The sequence below is a fragment of the Selaginella moellendorffii genome, unplaced genomic scaffold, assembly GCF_000143415.4.
Source record: "Selaginella moellendorffii unplaced genomic scaffold, v1.0 SELMOscaffold_51, whole genome shotgun sequence".
NCBI lineage: Eukaryota > Viridiplantae > Streptophyta > Lycopodiopsida > Selaginellales > Selaginellaceae > Selaginella > Selaginella moellendorffii.
The window spans coordinates 364,064-378,924 of record NW_003314312.1 but is presented as its reverse complement, the minus strand read 5'-3'; the positions used below and the strand labels follow the sequence as shown (position 1 = coordinate 378,924).

At 50.6% G+C, this 14,861-nt stretch overlaps 6 protein-coding genes across 14 annotated transcripts; 4 read left to right on the top strand and 2 right to left on the bottom strand.

Moving 5' to 3' along the window:
* Window positions 1-2,136: 2,136 nt before the first annotated feature.
* Window positions 2,137-6,214, top strand: LOC9634189 (myosin-9). The gene is made up of 2 exons (XM_002981910.1): window positions 2,137-3,142; window positions 3,198-6,214. The coding sequence occupies exons 1-2, from the start codon at window positions 2,137-2,139 to the stop codon at window positions 6,212-6,214; spliced, it is 4,023 nt and encodes a 1,340-aa protein (XP_002981956.1).
* Window positions 6,215-6,224: 10 nt separating this feature from the next.
* Window positions 6,225-8,126, bottom strand: LOC9634576 (protein FRA10AC1). The gene is made up of 11 exons (XM_002981801.2): window positions 8,029-8,126; window positions 7,905-7,972; window positions 7,362-7,440; window positions 7,210-7,293; window positions 7,120-7,159; window positions 7,019-7,064; window positions 6,900-6,958; window positions 6,697-6,764; window positions 6,546-6,635; window positions 6,425-6,489; window positions 6,225-6,377 (listed from the first exon to the last, which is right to left on the bottom strand). The coding sequence occupies exons 1-11, from the start codon at window positions 8,082-8,084 to the stop codon at window positions 6,316-6,318; spliced, it is 717 nt and encodes a 238-aa protein (XP_002981847.2). The 5' UTR covers window positions 8,085-8,126; the 3' UTR covers window positions 6,225-6,315.
* On the top strand, window positions 8,123-10,683 carry LOC9634188 (polyadenylate-binding protein-interacting protein 7). 8 transcript variants are annotated; one of them, XR_002993807.1, is made up of 10 exons: window positions 8,123-8,496; window positions 8,574-8,872; window positions 8,953-9,022; window positions 9,083-9,223; window positions 9,324-9,519; window positions 9,587-9,711; window positions 9,768-9,895; window positions 9,958-10,187; window positions 10,258-10,307; window positions 10,358-10,683. XR_002993807.1 is itself a non-coding variant. In XM_024686943.1 (4 exons), exons 1-4 carry the CDS (start codon window positions 8,150-8,152, stop codon window positions 9,150-9,152), a joined length of 786 nt encoding a protein of 261 aa, XP_024542711.1. In that variant the 5' UTR covers window positions 8,123-8,149; the 3' UTR covers window positions 9,153-9,227. The 8 variants fall into 8 exon arrangements, 1 of the variants encoding a protein (XP_024542711.1); XR_002993805.1 differs by having other exon boundaries at window positions 9,570-9,711; XR_002993810.1 differs by having other exon boundaries at window positions 9,089-9,223; window positions 9,324-9,711.
* Window positions 10,684-10,737: 54 nt separating this feature from the next.
* On the top strand, window positions 10,738-12,337 carry LOC9634187 (pre-mRNA-splicing factor srp2). Of its 2 annotated transcripts, XM_024686956.1 has the most exons (3): window positions 10,738-11,122; window positions 11,206-11,767; window positions 11,815-11,932. In XM_024686956.1, the coding sequence occupies exons 1-3, from the start codon at window positions 10,791-10,793 to the stop codon at window positions 11,824-11,826; spliced, it is 906 nt and encodes a 301-aa protein (XP_024542724.1). In that variant the 5' UTR covers window positions 10,738-10,790; the 3' UTR covers window positions 11,827-11,932. The 2 variants fall into 2 exon arrangements, with proteins under 2 accessions (XP_024542724.1, XP_002981954.1); XM_002981908.2 differs by having other exon boundaries at window positions 11,206-12,337.
* On the bottom strand, window positions 12,281-14,178 carry LOC9634574 (probable E3 ubiquitin-protein ligase LOG2). The gene is made up of 3 exons (XM_002981799.2): window positions 13,409-14,178; window positions 12,799-13,324; window positions 12,281-12,721 (listed from the first exon to the last, which is right to left on the bottom strand). Exons 1-3 carry the CDS (start codon window positions 14,176-14,178, stop codon window positions 12,404-12,406), a joined length of 1,614 nt encoding a protein of 537 aa, XP_002981845.2. The 3' UTR covers window positions 12,281-12,403.
* A 99-nt stretch (window positions 14,179-14,277) lies between these two features.
* Window positions 14,278-14,778, top strand: LOC9634573 (NADH dehydrogenase [ubiquinone] iron-sulfur protein 6, mitochondrial). Its single transcript, XM_002981907.3, has 3 exons — window positions 14,278-14,413; window positions 14,478-14,562; window positions 14,628-14,778. The coding sequence occupies exons 1-3, from the start codon at window positions 14,312-14,314 to the stop codon at window positions 14,735-14,737; spliced, it is 297 nt and encodes a 98-aa protein (XP_002981953.2). The 5' UTR covers window positions 14,278-14,311; the 3' UTR covers window positions 14,738-14,778.
* Window positions 14,779-14,861: the final 83 nt, after the last annotated feature.

Here is a 14,861-nt window from a genome sequence, read left to right as displayed (position 1 = left end):
CACGGCCAAAGCGTGCTTACTCGGAGCCGCTTGAAAGACATGAGGCCTGGTTGGATCCTCAAGGAATACTTGGTCCCTGTCCCAGGCTCGAAACACAAACATCCGGTCCCTGGGCACTTGGGCGACGACCAACGACATCCTTCACCACCCTCACCAGTCGCCTCTAGTTGATAGTGTCAACCAAAAAACTCGCGGAAAACTCCGAGTTCCCGGTGCAGAAGATAACGAGCTGCTTCGCCACCACCGGGTACTCGTCGTACTCCCTCTTATCCAAGCACACAAAGTCTCGAAAGCTCTCCAGCATCGACGGCTCAAGCAGCCGCTGCAGCTGACCATCGCCACGATCAAACACCGCCCTGGCAGCTTTCTCGAGCTCCCCCACGCTTGGAATGCCGTCGCCATGCTTGACAGCCCAAACTTTCCACTCGTTGTCCAGCCTCTCTGTGGGGGAAAGCTTGTAGAACTGCCCAGCTCTCACCACCATCCGGCGCAAGAAGCGATCCTCTCCAGCCGCCGCCGCCGCATTGATCTTGGCATACGCAGTGACATCGCAGACAAACGAGTCCAGCACGGACGTGGGCATTTGTAGAAGTCTGCAACACCGTGTCTGCAGGGGCTAGCGGCCGAAAGCTCTCCTCTATGAGCACGCCCAGCGCCCGCAAGCTTTGCTCGCAGGAGATGTACTTGTAGAACCGGTGGCGTTGGCGGTGACAAAGACGACGCGCTCCTTCGGTGTGGCTAGCCCGTCTCTGGCACAAACACTGGAGAGATTCCACCACAGTCCTCCTGGAAAAAGTCCCTGAACTATTGTTCTAGACAAATTTGTTACTTCCAAAAACTTACAGTTTGGTATGAAAGGCTCCACCTTGACGTCGTCTTTCACGGACACGAAGCCATACCTGGGATTGCAGGGGAGCATGCCTTTGATCCGGATCTTGGCGACCTGGGTGTAGTGCAAGAAACCTTTTAGCCTTTGCGCTACTGGGTCTCGCTTGCGCAAGGCGGCGGCGGCGATCCTGGCGATTGCGGATGCGTCGCAGATGTAGGCATCGCGAATGAATAAAACAGTTCTGCTGCTCCAGAAGTCTGTAGGGCATTCGGTACGAAGAAAGACCTCTCGCCGCACATCGCGTTGCTTTTCCATATCCTAGCAATTCTCGAGTGCGGGAAACACATTTGGAATCGTGCGCCCTGAGCCTTTGCTTGGTGACGAAATCACGCGCACCAAAGCAGCAACAGCAAATTCTCCCCAAAAAGTTGATGAATTGCACTTGATTTGCTTAATAGTAGTATTATTTTTAATTAATATTTTTAATTTGCTTTTAAGCAAATCTGTCGGTATTTAGAATATGTTTAAATATTTCAGAATATTCTACCATCTAACGGTTGTTATTTATTTAGATTAATCTTGTATTTATAATTTATAAACTTTCTTAACCATTTTAATATATTCTGTTTTATTCTATCATCTAATGGTTGATATGAAATATTGTGTTTATAAATTACAAACATGCTTATTAAATATTCTAATTGATCAATATGTTTATAATCTATAAATCAAGATTAATCTTATTACATGCAAACCTGAGCAAAGGTTTCATATCAACCATTAGATGGTAGAATAAACAAGAATATATTAAAAAGCGTTTAAGAAATTTTATAAATTATAAATACAAAATTAATCTAAATGAATAATAATTGTTAAATGGTAAATATATTCATTACCACCTCAATCCCCTTGGTTTTGCTTTTAAGTAAACCAAAAATTGTTCAACCAACCTCAGTTCAAGAGATTGCACGAGAAGTAAGACAAATTCATGAAGAAGATCATCTAAGAACACACAATATCAATGTAAATTTTATTACCAAAAGATTCTAAAATAAATTCAAAAGATTCTATTGTAACTAACTGGAACCCTACAAACGGTCAAGAAGCAATGTGGCAGCGCGATGGAGCTCGGGAGCTGGATTCTTTTCGACTACTCCTTGGCGATCACTTCGCTAGGAGCTCCGGATTCTCGCGCATGAAGATCGGCAGGGCCTGTCTAGGGTTTGATCCAGCTCGTTGAAGGATGTGATCGAGGTAAGTTCTTGGTGAGTAGTCGCGGATTGATGGAGCTATCCTCTTAGGCGCGAATGGAGGTGGATCAGCAGGGCCAGAGATCTTCGTCCGGTGGTCTGCCGCTCAGCTTCTACATCCGCAGCGCGAGATTGTGCCTGAAAAAGGCGACGCTAGCTCGGCTCCAGCCAAATTCTCCCGAGAGCAGCGGTGGCAGCGAGGAGGAGCTCCAGCATTTGAGAAGGTTTGAAGCTCTGGTAGCGTGCGCTTTGCCGGCACACAAGGAGTATTGCGAGAGACGTGGTGACAAGGCGGTGAGAGAGCTCCATGTTGGATTGGTAGAGGCACGGCGAAGAATCCAGGAGCTCTTGGAGGGCGGTGGAGAGAAATCTGGGAAGTCACAGTCACAGTCACAGTCACAGAAGAAGAAGGCTGTATCATCGTCAACATCGCCGACGAAGAAAGCAGCGTCTCCAAAGCGAGCGGCTTCTCCGACCAAGAAGGCTGGATCTCCGAAAAAGCTCGCTGGTTCTTCTCCGAAGAAATCCGGGCCTGGCTCTCCGAGAAAGTCGTCGTCCTCGTGGAGAGCTCCGAGCCGGCCCAAGGCAGCAACCACGGTGGAGAAGAAACTCTCGCGGCCAGTTAAGTCGCCTCGAGCGACATCACTGCTCAAGCCTCAGCAGCAAGCTTCGAAGAAAACCAACGCTGCGAAGCGGGCAGAGTCGCCGGGGAAGAGGAGGCCTGGCTCTCCAAAGAAGAAGACTGATCACTCGCCACCATCGCCACCATCGCCACCAGGTGAAAATGGTGGTAAGCTAGAGTCCGAGGAGACTGAGGCCACCGTGGATGTTTCGAAACTCAGGAAGAGGCCCAAGGGAACGGCCTTGAAGGATTGGGAGGCGAAGCTACACGATGTCTACACGTTTGCTGACGAGAAGCCGCCGGTTTACTACTTGCCGAAGAAACTACCGAGTGCTCTTCAGAAAAATCGAAGAACGGTTGAGAGCAGTGAGTCTGGGACTGCTCCTCCTGCGAGGCTTCCAGCTTCTGGAGTCCGGGACTCGACGCGTTCTTTGCCGACAGGTACTACACTCTTCCATTCAAGTTTTGTTGCCTTTTAACGTGGGATTGGATCCAGGAAAGTCGGATAAACTCTTCAGTGATGCCGCGGATCAGAGGAAAGAAAGATCCGGCCTGTTTGACCTCCGAAAGAGTTATGACGATATTGGCAGCGCACGCCGTGATCGTCACAAGCTCTTAGATGATACTGACGAGTACTACAGAAGCAGGACAGAGGAGTCCGAGCCAGTCTTGCAAAGAAGCCGCAGGAACTCGGGGTTGAAAAGAGGTTTTTTGGACAGAGGATCAGGGAATACAAGAGAAGATAGAGTCTGGGACAACTTCGTGTATCAGAAAAGCCAGAAGCTGGACGATCGAGCTCCTCCAGGGAAGGTTTCCGATGATAAGTCACTCTCGTTGTCGTACGATGGTGCTGACACTTCAGAGAGTCGCAGTGTTCTTTACGATGAGAGCAAGAATGGGAACGTCAAGATTGTTAGAGATCTCCGAGGCTCGCTGGATGGTTTTAGAATACGTCTCGAGGAAGAAGGGAAAAGATGGCGGGGACGAGTTAATGCGTTGGAGAAAGAGATAGAGTTTTTGAGGGATGAGACCGAAGGCGATCTTGTGGTTCTTCGGCGGAACGTACAGGAGGAAGCCAAGAAGCGCGAGAATTTCTCGCACAAGCTGGTGAATTCGGTGGATGCCCTTGAGGAGAGTATAGTGAAGGACATGGATGGGCTAAGAGTGGAGATTTCGAAGAAAGGTGACAGGCACTGGATGGAAAATGTGATCAAGGAGACAGTGGAGAAGTGTCTCTCTGACAGGACGGAGACGAAAGAGAAGCCTTTGAAAGACGAGCTCCGTCTTCTAAAGGCGGAGGTGGAGCTACTTTCGAAAGGAAGGGTGGAGCTCGAGAGTCACTTTGAGCAGATCGCTCAAATCGTGGAGAACGACAGGGAAACCATGAGCACGGAGCAGATAAACATCAGGACCGAGAATGGCTACTTGAGGAAACAGCTCCAGAGCATGAAGAAGGAGGGACTTCAGGCAAGAGTGGAGGCGGACGAGTTTCGAAAAGGATGTGAGTCGGACATGGACGAGCTAAAGCACGTCCTCGGCAAGCTCAAGGACGAAGCCATGCAGATGAAGATCGACTTCCAAGGCTTGAAAGGCCTGGAGGAGACGTTCAAAGTCGACAGGGGGAGCATGAGAAGATCGGCTGACAGGATCCGGGACGAGGCCTCGCAGGAGAAGATGCTGATCATGGACCGAGTCGAGAATCTGTCCAAGCTCTACCTCGGCGGCCTGGACGAGGTGAGAATGGACGTGTTGAATGTCAAGATCAAGTGCCAGGACAAGGTGGAGGAACTGGAGGACCAGCTGAGGGAATTCAGGCAGAGGCAGGAGAGCGTTCCGTGCTCTCGATCTTCTTCCAGAGGAGCCGCGAGTCTCGAGGAGGTTGAGTCAAGGATGGCTCACTTGGAGAGCAAACAGGAGCTCATGCATATGGCCGGGCTGGAGGAGTCGAGGATGGCGCTGTTCAACCTCGACATGAAGTGCCAGGACAAGATCGAGGCGATCGAGCATCAGCTGAAAGAAGTGAGGCGACGCTCGATAGATTCTCCCGCCGCAAGCCGGAACACTTCCAGGGACATCATGATCGACGACTTGGAGTCGAGGCTATCGAGCATGGAAAGGAAGCAGGACACGCACAGATATATGCTCGAGGACGCGGTGGCGATCGCCGAGAAGGAGAAACGTTTAGCATCGGCTGCAGCGTCGGACGCAGCAGCAGCAGCGATCAAGGCCGAGGAAGCTCTCTCGGAAGTTTTGAAGCACTCCGACGATTCACTCACGAGCAGCAGATACAGGCGGACTGGGAGACTCCAGGAGAGCCTGGCGATGGAGAGGGACTCGTTCTCGGTGGCGGCGTGCGAGCTCAAGAGAACAAGCATCGACATGACGAGAGAGACCGAGTCGGCGGTTGCGGCAGCCGCAGAGGCCAAACGAAGAGCCGAGGAGCTCCAGGAGCGGCTCAGGGACGCCGTGTGTGAAGTTGATAGGCAGAGGAGCATGGCTGCCGAGTTTGCTGCCAAGGCGTCGTCGGTTTCGTCCGAGGCTCGCGACTTGCTAGACGAGATGGCGGGCATGAGGAAAACTCTGGCCGAGAACACCAGCAGCGATCATATGGACAGCGACCGGACGCACGAAACCGCGAAGCTCTTGACGGACTTGGAGAAGAGGATGGACGCGCTGGAGCAGTCGAGTAGAAGCAAGAGCGCCGCGCCTGTGGAGAAGGAAAAGGTGGCGAAGTCGCAAGTGAAAGGAAAGCTCTCGAGCACGACCAAGAGAAGGGTGGAGAACGAAGAACTCCGGCTGGATACGAGAGTCACAAGCTTGGAAAGCCATCTAGAACACGTAGCCTCTGCGACGTACGCAAACATCAGGTACGAGAAAGAACAATCTTCTCTATTTCTTTGCAAGAATCTCACAAGCTCTTCGAACAGGATGCTCGACACGAAAGTGGAGCACGTAAGCGTCAGCGCTCAGTCGGCGCTGGAGGGCGCCTCGGTCGCGGAGAGGAAATGCGGAGCGCTCGGGGCGGAGCTCGTCAAAGTGTTCCGGGTGCTAGCGTCGTTCAAGAAGGACAACTCCGAGAGGCAATCCAGTATCACCAAGTCCAAGGAATCCAGCAGCCCCGTGCGTCGTCCACATTTTGCGTGCGACTCGTGCAAGCGAGCAGCGTCCACCATCCTCCACGGCTCGCTCGAGTTCCTGCCATCCTCCGAAGTGGTCAAGGCGAGAGAAGTGAAGAAGACGAACCTGAGGCTGTCGACGTCGGATTCCAAGTCTTTGGAGATGGCCGTGAGGGAAGAAGCCGACGAGTGCCTGGTCCACGGGAGGAAGATCCAAGAGAGGATAGCAAAGGTGGAGGAGAGTATACAAAACTGTGGATCGACGAGGAGGAGCTGGGGGACGAGCGTTGCGACGCTTCTGGCCGAGGAAGATGGAAGCAAAGGATTGGAAGACATGAACTCGTGGGGTATAAGCTCGCGGGGGATTTGCGTGAAGCAGGAGCCGGAACTTTGCTAGAGTCGGGAGCTTCTTTTTTCTTGTTCTTCCACCCAATTTTGGTGGTTCTTTCTTCTTCCAAGTGTACAGTGATGCAAAAACAATAGCCAGTTAACCAGTTTCTATGAAAACATGCCTTTGAAGTACTCGGCGTACTCGTCTTTGTCTCGCTCCTCGGATGGGCCTGTGCGAGGATGGGGGATTGGAAAAATAGAAAGAACTCGTGCGTACCTTGAGCAACGTTTTGATCAGCACCGCGAGGAGCTCTTCCGGGAGTTTCTTCCTCTTCTGAAACTCTGCAAGGACAATGTATCTTATTCACTAGCTATTGAAGAGCGAGCAGTGTTCTCACCTTCTTTTCTTCTTGGTTTCTTCTTTCTGCTCCTTTCTCATCTGCCGCTTCTTCTCCTTCTCCTTTTTGTAGTTAAGCTTGTACGCACAGCTGAGCACACGAAGTGCACTCTTTAGCTGGTATCAAAAGATTAAAAACCATCTTAGCTTACCCCGGACAGAGCCGCAATTTTACCAGTGCTTGCTTGCTTTCACCAGCTTCCTTGTAGACAAAATTCACCTGCCAAACAAATGGTCGATATCCAGAAAACTAGAGGACCAGAAAACCAACAGCAAAGTGTGATCGGATCAAGCACAATGACAAATCCCAAGAAGGCTGCTACCTAAAGGTCTCCAAAAGGTGAGCTAGACGTGCCTCATAGCTGCAAAGCTCCTCCTTAGCATTGCAATCCTTGTTTCCACAGATAAACTGGCCTGGATAGTACAAAATGAAGATATTAGCTAAACAAGGTTCTACCTCGAACGTTTGCTTACCTTTCCCAGCGATGACTTCTTTCTCAGTCCGCCACCTCAAGCCCACCTGTGATTGTAGAGCTGTGTTATTTTTTTTTCTTGGCAAGAGAAGTAAAACAAACCTTGCTTTCTTTGTAGCGGGACATGTCTGCTAAACAATATCTAAGGCAATGGTCACGATTAGACAGCGAAAACGCATTCAGCAAACATACTCCTTGAAAAGCTTGTCATAGTAGCGTTTAGCAAGCCGCTGCTCCCAGCTTCTTTCCGAATCGTCTTCTTCCGAGCGTATGAATCTACAGGGCATGGAAGCAAGCAACAGTGAGTTCTGATACGTGCACTGAAAAGAAAAATGTGAAGAGACCTGTAAGTTTCTCGCAAAGTGTCTGCATCGGTTTTTATCGGCCGGATGGGCTGCTGCGATGGAGCTCCATAATGGTGCACTGTTTTGCAAAAGCAAGAGAATTAAACACTAAGAAAAATTGACAAGAACAGAATTTTCGGAGATGTGTAGCCCTCTGCCAAAACAATATTGGCGAGCGTTGTTCCAACTCCAGTGACCAAGTGTTGAGATGAGAAGAACAACAAGAGCTCACAGCTCAGGAGCTCTTTCTAAAGTATCTCTCATCTAACTCTCTCGTAAAACTTCACGAGAAGAGCCAGCGCAAGCATAGTTCTCACATTGAAAAACATTCGCAAGTATAGCTCTATCGAAATTTATATCACAAGCACATCTACAGAGGAAGAAAAAAATCGAGACATTCTAGCACGAGAAAGGAAAAAAGAAATCCCAAGAACATATCATAATCCCTATCGAAATTTAAATCACAAGCACATCACTATACGAAGGAAGAAAACAATCGAGGGACTCTAGCACGAGCAAGGAAAAAAATTCCCAAGAACATACCATAATCGCGCATGAACTTCTTGTGCCGCTCGTAAGCATTCAATCCCTTGATGTATGAATCGAAGTGCCTAGCAAAGAATGCCGGAATAGATCAAGGAAACAAGCAAGATAAGATCGAGCTCACTGCTTTCGTTGCTGGCGAGCGAAAACCTCCTCCTGGAGTGCGCCGAAGGAAGCCATGACGATCGCGCTCGATAATCTAGGGCAAAGGAAAATAAAGCCCTAAAAAACAGAGTAATTTGGCTATGGCCGATGATGGGCACCATCGACCACAAGGATGGTCTTCTTTCACGAAAACGATGTACGGCATGGCCATCGACCAGGCTGCCATAGATCCATTCCCGCCTCTAGGTACGGCACATTCTAGGGCGAGCCAAGCAGAGGAGATTCCAGCGAGCTACGCCAGCGCTGTGGATCCTTTCAATCGCGGGAGCGATGGAGAATCCGCGCCACTGCGCCAGAAAGAGCTTGCGGTGGGAGATTTGCAGGGCGCGGCTGCGAGCTCCTCCAGCTCCACCAGCGATTTGGCTATGGCGTCGAGTAGCGGCGATTCTTACCATCAGCTTCGCAAGGATGCGATCAAAGCGTCAAGGTAGAGCGATGCCGCTTCTAGATTCTGGATCGATCGACTCGAAATATTTTGATATGTTCTTGGATTGGATCGAGCAGGCTGATGAGCCGGCACGCGCGATCCGCCGCCACTGCATTCCAGCGCGGCGATCATCACAGGGCCAAGGAGCTGTCACGGCAGAGCCGGCAAGAACGCGCGCTCGCAGAGAAGCTCAACTTGGAGGCCGCGGCGGAGATCATGAAACTCAGGAACCAGGAGGCCGCGCTTCCGGCAGGGACGATCGATTTGCACGGCCTCCATGTTCGCGAGGCAGTGGCTGTTCTCCAGCAAAGGCTAGCGGAGCTCGAGGATCAAATCTCTTCCTCCTTACACAGGAGCCATCTCACAGTCATCACAGGTAAGTTACTTCTTTCTAATAGCTTGTTCGTTCTCTTGCATCCATTGATCTTTCTTTTTCGTTCTCTCTCTCTTTTCCAGGAACTGGATCGCACAGTCGCGATGGGCCTGCGATTCCCACTGCCGTGACCAACTTTCTCATCACTAACAAGTATCACCCTCGCACCACACCAGCTCTTTGTATCTTTTCACACCTTTTCTCATCTCACAGCTACAGATACACGGAGCCACGACCCGGAATGATCTCCGTGCAACTAAAAATAAGGAAAGAGATTCTCTGAAGTTTCTTAACTTACCATGTACACTTCCAGCATCATCGCGACTTGTATACATACGTAATCGATTTTCTCAGGCAAGCTGATTTTTTTTTCTCATTTTTTGATTTTTGTCTTCATAGCGCAAGTATCTCAGTCTCGTTTCTCTTCATTCTTTGACGCTTTTCTTCTTCTCAGAACGAAAAGAAAGAGCTTCACTAACATTCAGCTAGTTCAACATTATTCGTAATCTAGTTTCTCAGGTAAGCTGAACTTCTTCCTCCACCCGCAGATTATCATCTCGTCGGGAGAGTCCGTGTGGATAAAGCTTGGACGAGCTTCCATAAGCTGTGAAGATTGATCGAACCAATCCAGTTAAAGCCTTGCAAGTCCCGTGAGTTTTTCTTGGTGAAAAGTTCTACAAACCTCTATATACTTGTGAAGTGCTTCAAGCTTTTCAGGGAAAGCGAATCCCATAATCTGGCCCAGTGCTACTCGAGCGTGTCGGAGCTTCGGTGCTACTGTGAAATCCGAGTCTGTTGGTTTTTCTCCAGCAATGTACGGACCCTTTCACCACTCGATCCATGTAAGTGTTCCCAAAAGATTTGATTTCATCAACTTCCTACTTACATGCTTTTGCAGGTGCTGATTAAACGATAGGAGTTCTTTTATCAGATCCTGTTTGGCTGGATGAGCTTGGTCTTTGGACTTGAGCCACTCCACGAACCTAGGAAAGATTCCCGATCCTCTGCGAGAAGAGAAAATATGCGGTGAGAATGTGTCATTGTGGCAGTCGAACTTACACGTCTTTAAACTCGTCCGGAGTCTTTAGAGCAGGATTTGGAAACTTGGCCTCCAAGTGCTCGAAGATCCTCTCCGAGTCTTGGATCCATTCGGAGCCATCTCGCAAAACGGGCATAAGACCCGAGGGGTTCTTCTCCATGAACCTGTTAGCCACGACGATCTAACTAAACAAGGTGAAGCTGCAAATTCTAGTGTACCATGCAGGCTTGTCAGGACCTTCTTGAATGTACGTGGCTTTGTAAGGCAGCCTCTTCTCTGGTAAGAAGAAGAAAAACCAAGCCTGTTTATATCTCTTCTCCTTCGATGCTTACCTTCCAACTCCATGTAGATTCGCTGCGAGAAGGGGCCTGGAATCCATCAAAAACGATCGAGAACTGAGTAAGTATCAAATTCATCGAAGAGCTTACAATCGCCTCGCTGTGTGCTAGGATTCCCAGTTCCAGTGGCGGCCTTGCCGAAAACTTCGAGATCCACTCCAGCAACGACATGGCTCTGCGATGGCGGCTTGAGCGCATCGCCGTCAGCTCTATTCACCTCCTGGACTCTGGAAAAACGCGACGAATCTTGAGCGAGCTCGCGGAGAAAGAGATAAAACTCTCGAGCTTTTGGTACCTGGATGGCTCGGGGTGATACATTCTTCCAAGAACTCCGGAAGTTCTCACGCCAAGAAATCTAATTAATTAGAGTTAAAGTTAAATAAGTAATAATTAGTTTTGAAATCAATCAAAACCTTAATTAATCGTTTGCTGCTAAACACCTTTGTTAGCTACAAACTAGGAGTTAGGGTTCTTTCCTTGCTAGGGTTTCCTCCATGGCGCACTGAGGTGGGGAGAGCTCTAGGTAGGGAATCGCGCGCTGGCTATGGCGGCCAATCAGAATGTGGATCTTAGCAGCGAGGTGCTGCGATTGATGCAGGCGACCGCGTCGATGAATGCCGCCATGAGCGCGCAGCAGCAGCCCTCGCCGTCGGCGGCCGCGGTCCAGGCCATCGCCAAGCAGCAGTTCCAATTCCAGCAGGCGCTCATGGTCCAGCAGATGATGGCATCGCAGCAAGCCGCCGTCCGCGCCGCCAATCTCAAGGTCGCCTCGGACCTTGCGGTTGCTCGAGCGGCATTGATCAGCAAGCAGCTCAAATCCGACGACCCTAGCGCTGGCGATGAGGAAGAGAAAGCCGCAGATGCGAGCAAATCCAAGTAAGCTCTCTCTCCCTCTCTCGATTTTTCCTTCCTTTGTTCTTCGAGGACTAACCGGGGAAAGAAATTTTTTGTTTCCACAGGCAATCTCCAGATTCGTTTAGAAGTTCCAGATCGAGGTCTCGGTCTCCTGCTCGGCACCACCACCGAAGAAACTCGCCGCCGCCTCGTCACAGGCGACGATCACTCTCGGGTTCTCCAGTGAGGTACCGAAGCGAGCGTTTCGGAAGGAGTGGTCGCTACCGCGGTAGTGATCGAAGGTACTCGTATCATAGAGGTGGTGGCGAGGATCACTACAGGGGCAGTCGTTCTTCGTATAGACCATCCAGGGACAGGGACTATAACCAGCGGGCTTCTACGTCCCACCGGCGGTCCCGGAGGAGTGTGTCGCCATCGCACAGGAGAGACGATGGCAAGAGGCGGAGGCACCGTTCTGTGAGCCCAGAGGATCGCAAAAGTCCTCCCTTGAAAGACAAAGAAGAGGTGGAGAACAATGAGAGAAAGCCCGACTCTCCTCGAAAGGACCCAGTGACTTGCGATGAGACGATCGGGAACGAAGAACTCCAAGGGAAAGTGGACGATGATCCGAAAGTGGTAGCAAGCACAGGAGGTCCTCCTGACGAGGAAACGATGGCTTCTCCAGAGGTAAGTTTGAGGTCTCCTTTCCTTCCAAAGTCTGCTGACCGGCACAGAGGAAGCAATGAGAGAGCGGAGATGGTTTGCGAAGAGCCAGATAGAACTCCGCCACCACCACCACCAGCGGAACTACACGGTAGTGGTGATGGTCTAGAGAAGCAAGAGAGCCGGAAACACCAGCGAGACGATGGAAAGCATAAAGACGATGGAAACGAAAGGGAACAAAAGAAGAAGCACAGGAATGGTAGCTCGGCGTCACAGGACGGATCCAGCAAGCGACGAAGGCCAAAGTCTACTCCGGTTTCCAGCTCTACTTCCGATGGCTGATCGAAAATCTCCAGAAGGCTTCGTCCGCCGATGATCGAACGAGTGGCTGTATGGAGGTAAGTTCCCTGGCGATTTTTTGTGATCTTGCGGAGCGTCGTCTCCTCGTACAGGTCGCTCGTCACCACCTCCTTTGTACATGAAAAACCCAAGCTAAGTGGAGTAGTATGAATCGTTTCGTCTGCCAGAGACGCGAGCTTTAGCTGGCAATGTACCGAGATTTATATGAAACGGTGGTTCATGTTCTGTGTATCACCAGAACTCTCAAACCAGAACGAAATAGTAACGGGACTTTGAACGAAGCAACATAGGCTTACGTGACTAGGATCTCGTGTCGTGTGGTTTGGACGTGGCTTCTCCTCCTTGTCTGGTACTGCTACCGCAAGTGTTCTCTGTGTCGAGGGGAGCTGGAGCTGGAGCTGGAACTTCCGCGCTAGCATCTCCTCCTCCTCTTTCGTCACTGTCCTCCTCGGACTTGCTAGCTGACGTTCTATAGCTCGATTCAACCGGTTCTTTACTTTGCTGCTCCGCATCGTTCTTCGGAACCTTGATCTCGAGCAGTCGCTCCACCGGGCACCTACAAATCGGGCAGCGGTTCGTCTGGAACCTCAGCACTTTGGCGCACTCGCTACACATACACTGCAAACGAGAGAGAGAGAGAGAGAGAAAAAAAAAAACTATGAGCGATGAAAACCAGAAATATATAGCCAGCCTACCATGTGTCTGCAAGGAAGAACTGTCGTGTCCCTGGGCTCGGACATGCAAATCACGCATTCTTTTCCCGAGTCGTCAAAGTTGGCCCCGCTGCCACCACCGCTATTCTCGATCCCGTAAATCTCCTGGAGCTCGTACCGCACACCCTCCACCCAGATGATCTGCTTGATCACCCGGACACCATACTCTCCACCATCTTTGCGCTCCACAACAGCATGAGTCGTCTGGGAATGGACCCATTTCGGCAGAGGAGCACCCAGCGGCTCCGTGTCTCGGGATGGAGCATCAGCCGGTGGATCTCTGGAATAAGTCTCGGCTCGCACAACGAGGGCATAAGTTTCGTCCTGTCCCTCCTGAGCTAAGTCCTCGTCCTCGAAAAGAGACAAGTCTATCCCTGTTCCAGGTGCTTGCCGGAATTTTTGTCCCAGACCTTTGTCAAAGGGGACCTTGACAGGATCAAACACTTGCGGCTTCATGGGTGTCAAGCTGCAATTCACACCTTCCTTGGCCACAAAAAAAATACATATACTGCATAGCAAACACAAACAAAGTTAGCAAAGTGATACCAAAACGAAGTTTCTAAAGAAGAAAAGAACAAGAGCTTTTACTTACTTGCCAGGAACCGTGGCATCGAACGAGAAAGCTACGAGATAAAAACCCGGATTTTCCTCGTCCTTCTCGATTCTCAAGGTGGCCTTGCGGAGATTGACGTCGTTGCGAATCGTGTTTGCTTTCTGGTGATGGGCGACTGGGATAGCGGCGGCGGCGGTGGCGCTGCCAGGAATTTGAGGAGAAACTCCCACCGGACTCACGGGACGATAGCCTGGAGGAGGAACGTTCATCATGTACTGCCCATTGCTGGGCATGAATCCCTGCTGGTAGATTTGCGGGCCCATGGCTGCTGGAAGAGGTCCATGGTAGCTGGGAGAATAGAAATATGGCCCCAGCGATGCCGGGCCAGAGCTTCCAGCGATCGGCAGGACGCCGCCATGCGGAGGAGATCCTACCCTGGGATGCGGTTGCTGCTGCTGCTGAGAGCTGCGAGAATTCCTCCGGTTGCTGGGACCGTTCCCCATCGAGGAAGATTTCTTTGCTTCTTCACGACGCTCGCGCTTGATCCTCCTCCTCAGCTGCAGCGCCGATCGCCGCGGCGAGCTCCATCGCTCTCCTCCACGAACCCTATATTTCGGGAGTACGATGGCGATCGCGTGCGATCCAGCGATGGCGACGAGAGAGTAGCGAGGGAGGGCGGCATGCGCCGCGACGAGGAGCTCCCGCTGGAAGGATGGATCGATCGTGGAAACCCTAATCTGGCGAAATGAAGAGACTGAGACGAAAGGCCGCAATGTGGCGATACAACATTGTAAATTCCATGCAAACATTCAAAGAATACAAAGATGCCGCCACTTACGACTAACAGAATCTGCGTTATACATCTAAAGAACATTCCGTGAAACTAACAGAATATCTCTCTCTTTCGGGAAGGTCTTTCTACTTCTAGGGTTCTTGGGCGAAATGGCTATGGCGCTGTGCGCGAGATTCATTCGCAGTTCAAGGGCGTCCACGCGCAGCATCTCCACTGCGCTGGATCTGGATCACACCTCCAAATGGATGCACGTAAGTGTGGCTACATTCGATTCTCTCGATTCTCCCCTGAGATTCTTCTATGGAAATCTGATAGAACAAGGAGAAGAAATCCCCGATGCAACTCATCAGCGAGGTACCACCGATTGTTGTCCACGATCGAATCGTAGCTTGCATAGGAGGTATAATCTCGCGGCACCGCGATAGAATTCTTCCAGTTTTCTCATGGATTCGTGCGTTCTTCCAGGGAATAATTTAGCGCTAGGGCATCCGGTGGAGTTTATTTGCTTGGATCTTCCACATCCCCAAGTGTGTAAATACTGTGGCCTTAGATATGTACAAGACCATCACCACTAGTAACAACGGGTAAAAGGGAAATAACCATGATTCTTTGGATATACTTTTTCCGTCAGTTAGCGATTCTGACAGGGCGGGATATTCTGTGAAGGTGAGGCGTGGAGGCATCCAGGCCCGTCATCTT

Excerpts from the sequence above, each read along its gene's own strand:
- LOC9634189 (XM_002981910.1), top strand. The coding sequence starts at position 2,137 with ATGGAGGTGGATCAGCAGGGCCAGAGATCTTCGTCCGGTGGTCTGCCG. Across the intron at positions 3,143-3,197 it reads GACGCGTTCTTTGCCGACAG|GAAAGTCGGATAAACTCTTC; the intron begins GTACTACACTCT and ends GATTGGATCCAG.
- LOC9634576 (XM_002981801.2), bottom strand. The coding sequence starts at position 8,084 with ATGGCTTCCTTCGGCGCACTCCAGGAGGAGGTTTTCGCTCGCCAGCAA. Across the intron at positions 7,441-7,904 it reads GAAGTTCATGCGCGATTATG|TGCACCATTATGGAGCTCCA; the intron begins GTATGTTCTTGG and ends TTTGCAAAACAG. Across the intron at positions 6,378-6,424 it reads TGATCAAAACGTTGCTCAAG|GCCCATCCGAGGAGCGAGAC; the intron begins GTACGCACGAGT and ends ATCCTCGCACAG.
- LOC9634188 (XM_024686943.1), top strand. The coding sequence starts at position 8,150 with ATGGCCGATGATGGGCACCATCGACCACAAGGATGGTCTTCTTTCACG. Across the intron at positions 8,497-8,573 it reads GATGCGATCAAAGCGTCAAG|GCTGATGAGCCGGCACGCGC; the intron begins GTAGAGCGATGC and ends TGGATCGAGCAG. Across the intron at positions 8,873-8,952 it reads CCATCTCACAGTCATCACAG|GAACTGGATCGCACAGTCGC; the intron begins GTAAGTTACTTC and ends TCTCTTTTCCAG.
- LOC9634187 (XM_002981908.2), top strand. The coding sequence starts at position 10,791 with ATGGCGGCCAATCAGAATGTGGATCTTAGCAGCGAGGTGCTGCGATTG. Across the intron at positions 11,123-11,205 it reads GCAGATGCGAGCAAATCCAA|GCAATCTCCAGATTCGTTTA; the intron begins GTAAGCTCTCTC and ends TTGTTTCCACAG.
- LOC9634574 (XM_002981799.2), bottom strand. The coding sequence starts at position 14,178 with ATGTTTGCATGGAATTTACAATGTTGTATCGCCACATTGCGGCCTTTC. Across the intron at positions 13,325-13,408 it reads GATGCCACGGTTCCTGGCAA|TATATGTATTTTTTTTGTGG; the intron begins GTAAGTAAAAGC and ends TTTGCTATGCAG. Across the intron at positions 12,722-12,798 it reads TTCTTCCTTGCAGACACATG|TGTATGTGTAGCGAGTGCGC; the intron begins GTAGGCTGGCTA and ends TCTCGTTTGCAG.
- LOC9634573 (XM_002981907.3), top strand. The coding sequence starts at position 14,312 with ATGGCTATGGCGCTGTGCGCGAGATTCATTCGCAGTTCAAGGGCGTCC. Across the intron at positions 14,414-14,477 it reads ACACCTCCAAATGGATGCAC|AACAAGGAGAAGAAATCCCC; the intron begins GTAAGTGTGGCT and ends GAAATCTGATAG. Across the intron at positions 14,563-14,627 it reads AATCGTAGCTTGCATAGGAG|GGAATAATTTAGCGCTAGGG; the intron begins GTATAATCTCGC and ends GCGTTCTTCCAG.